The sequence below is a fragment of the Montipora capricornis genome, chromosome 2, assembly GCF_036669925.1.
Source record: "Montipora capricornis isolate CH-2021 chromosome 2, ASM3666992v2, whole genome shotgun sequence".
Lineage (NCBI taxonomy): Eukaryota > Metazoa > Cnidaria > Anthozoa > Scleractinia > Acroporidae > Montipora > Montipora capricornis.
In genome coordinates, this window is record NC_090884.1 from 35461917 (window position 1) to 35469416 (window position 7500).

Below are 7500 nucleotides of genomic sequence, written 5' to 3' on the forward strand. Positions count from 1 at the left end.
ACAGTGCACTGTTACCCGAGAATGTTGACGGACGACCTCCGTTTCTGTTTCCGTTGCACGTTTTTCTTTTTGTGCTATATAACAACAACAATGACTGGTCCCTCGGGAAACAGTTCGTATTGTTTCCCTCGAATCTCAATGTTTCGCTTGGCTGTGCCTCGGGGAAACATTGAGATTCTCGGGAAACAAAATGAACTGTTTCTATCGGGACCAGTCATTAAGTGTTTATTATTTGATACAATTAATTTTCCAACTTGTGTCAACTGTATTTAGCACAGGGCGACACTGTACAGAAATCAAATAAACTCAAATCAAATCTATTCTCGGGCCTCCTTTTGTCTTTTTCTGTACAATAACGTAGAAAAAAGAGCTGACAACAAGGAATCCAGCCAAGGAAACACCACTGCAAGGAAAGAGCTCAGACAGGAAGGTAAGTGACCAGAATTTTTGTGATGTGACCACCAACTGTATTTAGTCTTTCCTTACATGATGCGGCTGGTTTCTCCTGATCTTGTTAAGGAAATCATAACAAACGGAGGAAATCAAATATATGGGCCCGTTGCACATGGTACAAAAACCGCCATACTAGAACGCAAATTTGCGCTGGGACATCCAAAACAAAGCAAGTTAATTCATTGTTTTAGATGTCCCAGTGGACAGTTTGCGTTCCAGTATGGTGGTTTCTTATACCATGTGATCACAAGCTACAAAGGGCCTGTTGGAAGCGGGATTGGTGCTCTTGTAAGAGCACACGCCTTCCACCAATGTGGCCCGGCATCGATTCCAGGTCTCGATATCATGTGTGGGTTGAGTTTTTTGGCTGTCAGTCCAATGTCTGCTCCGACTTTTTCCCCCGGGTACTCAGGTTTTCGCCTCTCATCAAAAACCAACAATTGATTTGCCCTGCTTTAATTTGATGTACTATTTCCACAATGAGGAGAGCATTCGTTTCGTTTTCGGCCATAAGACTTTGAGACTTAAATAAAGCTATCAAACTTGCAAAAATGCCTGCCAGATGTTGAAACCAAGTTCGCGCGTTGAGATGGAAGTAAAGCGAAAAGAATCTTAACAACTCTTAATAATGAATTGTGTTGATCTGCTCAGCGGTTTCAAAGAATGGACCAGTGCATTCTTCGGCTGACATTGACGAGTTTATGCCTGACGATGAAATGGACGCGGGATTTTTAGACGAGGACAAGCCTGGAAGCGGAAAGAGAACAAATAATTCAGCGGCGAAGAAGCTGCCAGCGAAAGTCGAAGTGATGCAAGGTGGCATTGAGGAAAGCGATAGGTATGAAGTTAATTCTGCAACCATTGACTAAGCGTTCGGAAAAATGAGAAGGGCTAAGGCTTGTGTGGGCTCGTGTGGTTCATAGAATTCCACAAAACTTTTCCCATAGGGAACGCTTGCTCTCTCATTTTTGTCACACCTTTGTGTGTACCCTGTGCTAAGAGACTGATAAATATTATAAGCTGGAGTAGTGAACATGTTCCCAGCTGGATAACGATGCCAAAATGCTTAAGGTGCCTATCACCTCAACACAGTTTTCCACTTTTATTATTCTCCAGAATTGTCTGAAATACATTGTGTTATTTTTAGAACCTTTGGATTGAAAATCCACTTTTTTATTTGCTTTGAAAGACGTGATCCATGACCGAGCAATGAAGGGGAATGGGTTCGATACCGGGTTGACGTCGCAAATTAATTTGCATCGCTGTTTTTCAAAGAACCAGCAAAATGCAAAGCAGTCTGTGACGTCAACCCTGTATTAAATCCATTCCCTTTCATTGCTCGCTTATGGATCAAAGTATAACCACTTTTTTCGTCTTTCAAAGCCAATTAAAAAGTGAATTTTCAATCCAATGGTTCTAAAAACAACACGATGTATTTGGACGATTTCGGAGAATAAATAAAGTGGAGAACTGTGTTGAGGTGATAGGCACTTTAATTAAAGTAACAAATTATTATACTATTGTTAGTTTTCCAAAGTTGCATGTGATTTCATTTTGTCGTCTTAAGTGATAGTGAAACAAGGAACCCTATGGTGGCAGGATTTGCTGAGGACATCGACTCTGATGATGAGACAGCGGTCTCGGCGGCAATGACCAACCACGTTGAAGATTTCAACATGAAAAATCCTTTAAGAACAGTTACTAAACCTTCTGCGGTTGTTACCGTAAACTTGACCTCGAGCGAAGAGGAAGAGGAAGAAGAGAAAAGCGACGAGGAGCCAAAGGGAAACGAAAGTAAAAAAATGGAAAACGAGGATAAAAGAACCGAGATCAAGGAATTCAAGAAGGAACCTCCAAGCAATGGTTTAAAGATGAATCTGAAAATGCCAGACAGTGCATCAACGACGCAAACAACTATCGATAGCTTTAGTCCTATCAAAGCAGACGTCGATGATTGGCTAAATTCGCCTGATACAGATCCCAAGGTAGGGGTAACCTAGCTGCATATTGATGGACATCTCTGGACTAGAATACGGCACAAATGTATTCGAAATCCCTTCTTTTAGGCCAGGATGTTATTGTACCCTCGGAAGTTTATTTGCTATGAGTGACAAGTTATAATAAGCGAATAGTTCCGTGCTGGATTGTCAAGTCTGGTATTGGTTTTCACTGGAGGAAAAGAAAAACTGCCGACTAAGAAATAATTTGCATTGTGGTACTGTTTATTAAGGGATCATGTATGTTTTTAATATTTAGGTTTCACCCATCGAAAGAGAGTTAACAGAGGGGTATGTGTTATTTCGTATTTCTTTTTTCTCCACGTATATATGCAGTGCAGCTCAGATGCAAGTGTTAAAAAAACTTGCGTGCGGCGAAACGCGCGCATGTACACAAAACGCACATGCGCGTCTGCGTTTGCTTCTGCGTGTGAATTAGTATGTTTGAGCTTGGCTATCGTGTTTTATTGTCATTGTCAAGAGAACGACTCTGTGTGAAACGAAACAAAGTGTACGTACTGTTCATCTACTTTTGCTGGATGGCATTGCTTGGGCCACCCAAGCATTGCCATTCTTTCTTCATGCGAAGAATCCCTGGGTGACATCTGGAGAGAGTACTTTGAGGCCCTTTTTTTGGTTCGTTCAAGAGCGTCAATGATATTCTGTAAATAGGGTGACCAAAGAGGGACAGCATATTCCAGAACTTTGTATAACCAGGGCCTTTCACAGACCTAATGTTATTGTCTTTAGCAGAAAGACTAGCACTCCTTCTCAAGCATCTTCGTCGTTAGCAACGGACATTGCTGAGGACGAGTGGGAAAGGTTCATGACTTCACAGATGCAACCCCAGTCCAAAAGAACTAGAGCTGGTAAGTCTCGAAAACGTTCTGAACCGTGTCCACACTCTCCCGTTGCCTTACAAGATTCCTTCGCCACTTCCTTGACCCTTCGCCTGATTCAAGAGCGAACGATTCCAATGAGTTTGCGCCGGTTGATGGTAGGGCCTTTTTATTCCTGATGGGGATGTTATGGGTGGTTGCAGTTCTATTAATGTACATATTCGCAGTTGGGGGAGCCAGCAAAACTTAGAAACTTTGTCCGCAATGTTAAGGGGGACCCTCCAGTCCTCCTTATTAACAACTTTCAAGGAGAAGAAGTAATGTTTGCAAAGTGTTTTTGTTTTGGGGGAGGGGGGGGGGGGATTTCACTTTCCACGTTTTCCGACTGCCGCCATCTTCGATAACTTTGATTTGTTACGGTTGCCCTGTTTTCATTTTAGCAACTTGACTACAAAATAACGAAACAAAAGAGAAAAAGAAATACAAAACATCTAGGTACCAAACCAAATGGAGGTGCGAACGGGACGTGAGTACCCATGCGAGGTACCTTTGCACTAAGAATTAGAAAAAAAAAATTGTAAGAAGATGGTTATATAAAATCTCTAAGCCTTATGTCAAGGGCAGTCTCTTACAATGGACCACATGCAACAATAATCAATTTCAAAAACGTGATTGACAAGTGAAAAGACAGTACTAACTTAATAAGAAACTCTCAAATGTAGAAACAGTGAGTAAACTATTTGGAGGAGCTACTTTACAGATACTATTCCATATAGAGTTAACAGTACGATTACAGTGTGACGCTTGAAGGTAGTAGTTTTACATGAGGGAATTTTTAACATAAAACGTTTCTTGTTGGTCCATATGTAGCAAAATAGACATAATCATACACATTTAAATTGGAAATACCATACAAAGTTTAAGTCTCTAATTTCACGATCATAACAAAGGGGTAACAGTAAAGTGCACTTAAACGTTCAATATATGAGGACTCTCGTAGTCTTTCCTTTAAGATCCATGTCGTTGCTCGCCTCTGAATACGTTCCATTTCCGACTTTTTGTGCTGTGGTGTGAAGACCAGACTGCACTGGCATATCCAAGCTGCGATTTCACCAGGGATAAGTACAATGTACGCCGAACTTTGACATCGGACAATAGAGGACAGGTTCTATTCAACAATCCCAGACGTTTGTTAGCTTTAGCCACCATGCTTTGAATATGAGAGTTTCAAAAGAGTGTATCGGTTATAGTTACTCCAAGATATTTTTCTTCTTTTACTTTCAGCAAATTAGTTGAGCCAAGTTGGTAGTTGTAGGGAACAGGCAGTTTTTTTGCTGGTTACTGTTAACGCTTTACAGGTGGATTCGTTAAATTGAGATTGTTGATAATGCTTTAAGTGGCCAGGCAGCGTATTGTAAGCTTTGCTGTCATCAGCGTATAAGGCAACCTTTATAGTTTATACCCGATGGTAAGACGCTTGGAAGATCGTTAATAAATAAAACAAAGATTGTAGGGCCTAGAATACTGCCGTGAGGCACACCGGAAGTAACAGGTGTCCAGCCGGATGCCGCACCATCCACGACCACTCTCTGGGTTCAGATGCAAATAGCTTTTGTATAATAACGGGTGGGAGCAACAAGTTTCCGTAATTCGAAATGGCGGAGCCCAGGAAAACTGAAAACAAAAATAAGCGATTCTGTAATTAATAATTCTGGAAATAATTCTGAAATTAATAATTCTGCAATTCATAAATGGCGGCTAAGTAATTATTCGTTTGTCTTTATGCGTCGTTAGCACGAACAAAATTTAAAATAATTTTTGCTTTAAAGTGAGGCTAGTGAGGATGATTAGCATACAGATGAAAGAATAATTTCTTGGCCGCCATTTTGGAATACGGTCTACCCGGTCTATGGGAGTGGAGGTTTTACAATTGGGGACACAAAAGATCGCTTGGTGCACCTCGTTTGAAGGCAAATGCAGGAAATGATGTACGTTTACGATTCTGTTTCGAGCATTCGTGTTCACAATTTGACTTCAAAGTTCTCATAGCACAGCAGTCACTTTAAACTGGCAGAGATTGAAAACAACTTGATCCAAACATAGATAATTGATGGAGATGGTTAGGAAACTCGACAAGTCTTTTTGTTACATGTTGTTGTCTGTATTTTTTGGCCTTGACGGTGGACAGTGAAGTCTTTTGATTAAATTATTCGCAACTCACTTGTGAACTCGCGCGAACAGAAAACAAACGCCTGTGCGCCGTCACGATCAATTCAACATCGATTGTGACAACATTTTGAAGGTTTTACGGTTTCATAACCAGTCCCTCGATTAACTATGATCCAAGGGGTTACTCAATAATCCCGGACCAATTGGTTTTTTTTTTTTTTTTCAGCACCCGATTCGTTAATGGACATGAATTTCGACGAGGAGGACAACGTTAATGGAGGTTCGTAACAGAAACAAAGAGAGCCTAAAGTTTGATGTCTTCTTGTTAGGATCCTCTTTTCCTCTTTTATGTAAGGGGTGGATTTTTTCGGGGGCAGGTGTTGGATGCCAAAGGGATCTTTCTATTGTAGCTTTTACAGTTAAGCCTGGTTTCACTAGCGACGCAAGCCCAAGCGCATGCGCAAGCATAAGAGGGCTTATTTCACCGTGAAAACGAGGTTGACGCAAGCATAAACACAAGCGCAAAGCACACGGATCAAAATTCTTCCTTCTCCTTGTGCTTGCGCTTGCGCTAATGATTGCGTTCGCTTGCGTCGTGTGAAAACGAAACGCAGCATAAGAACAAGGAAATTTGTTGCGTCTGGCCAATTAAAGCACTCGTTCCAGATTCTCCGCGTCTGAGCATTTGAACAAAATGGCGGTTGCCGTGGTTGATTTTGATGCTTATGTCGACGTTCGTTTTCACTAGCATAAGCTGCTTCTGCTCCTGCTTGTGCTTGCGTTTGTGCGTGCGTCGCTAGTGAAAACCAGGCTTTTACCGTAAAGGTTTCTGCAGAGACAGAGGGAGAGAAGGTAATCGCAGGCCTCCTTTGCCATTCAACAACTACCCCCCCCCCCCCCAAAAAAAAAAAAAAAAAATCCATCTAAAGCCCGTTAAATCATTGCCACGTAAACGCAACGTGCGATAATTTAAATCTTTCACTGGGCTCCAAAACAAAAAGTTTAGAATTCATAAGTTTAGTACCTATGTGATATATGAAATTATTAACTTAAGCAAGGACGACAACAACGGCTATGAAAGCATCAACTAAAAATGTTCCTGTGCTTTATTCGAATAAGTACGCATAAACTTGGTATACAGGCGTGGAAAGTTAGAGAAAAGTTGAAAATTTATCGTGGATTGGTGAAGTCCTCCACATAACCTCAAATGTGGTCATTTGGCGTCGCTGTCTGAAGGAGAAGGGCAAGGAAATATCCAAAATGTTGCACACACGTGCGTGGCCTGCAGAGCTGTTGGTTTTGTTCAGTGAACCCATTGTTTTATCTCCTTCTCGTTGTTGGCGTCGTTGTCGTCCCAGTAAGTCTTCAATTTGGGATTTTGATTTTTCAAATGAGATATAATTAACTTGCATTTATATTCAGATGAAGAAAGTAAAAGCCGTAAGAAGAAGGAACAAAGGGTAGGATTTCTTTCCGTTGTTGGTTTTTTTCCTTTTTTTCTGGCGTTGCACGGTTTGACACTGACCTTATTCTTTATTTCGCATTCCAGAGTGGCGAGAAATCGAAAAGCAAACACAAGCATCGAAAGCACAAAGACAAAACTGAAGAAAATGAAGCGGAGGGCGACAAAAAAGAAAGAAGGAAGTCGTCACGTCAGAAAGACGGCGATGAAGGAAAAGAAAAGAAAAAAAGCAAGGACGACGAAGGAGAAAAGAAGAAGAAACGGCGTAGTAAACATAATCGTTCAAAGGATGAAAAGGGCGATGAGGAGGGAGTAACGTATGAAGAGCTTTGACAGAGAGTTGCGTGACGCGACATCGTCTTTAATGCTTGCGTGACTGATTCTCAACTGCTGCGCCTTGCGCGTGTAACATGAAATTTAGCTGGCGATTTATGTTGCAGTGAGGTTGTGAATTGACTCGAATGTGATTATGAACGAAAGAAAACAAGCAAACTGGCACACAAACAAACACAGATATTAAATATTCAAATACAGACCGTGCGTCGGTCAAAATGATTCTGATCAAAAAGAATAATGAAGT

General features: G+C 41.2%; 1 protein-coding gene across 3 annotated transcripts in view; it reads left to right on the forward strand.

Moving 5' to 3' along the window:
• LOC138019960 (rab-like protein 6) overlaps window positions 1-7475 on the forward strand; it is a 24048-nt gene extending 16573 nt beyond the window's left edge. For 2 of the 3 annotated variants that reach the window (XM_068866947.1, XM_068866955.1), the window contains 8 exons: window positions 362-430; window positions 1105-1291; window positions 2021-2438; window positions 2710-2741; window positions 3204-3319; window positions 5685-5738; window positions 6881-6918; window positions 7008-7475. In XM_068866947.1, coding sequence (XP_068723048.1) covers window positions 362-430; window positions 1105-1291; window positions 2021-2438; window positions 2710-2741; window positions 3204-3319; window positions 5685-5738; window positions 6881-6918; window positions 7008-7253 — 1160 coding nt within the window. In that variant the 3' untranslated portion in view covers window positions 7254-7475. Of the gene's footprint in view, window positions 1-361; window positions 431-1104; window positions 1292-2020; window positions 2439-2709; window positions 2742-3200; window positions 3320-5684; window positions 5739-6880; window positions 6919-7007 lie in introns of all 3 variants that reach the window. The other variant, XM_068866940.1, reaches the window with a different exon arrangement.
• Window positions 7476-7500: the final 25 nt, after the last annotated feature.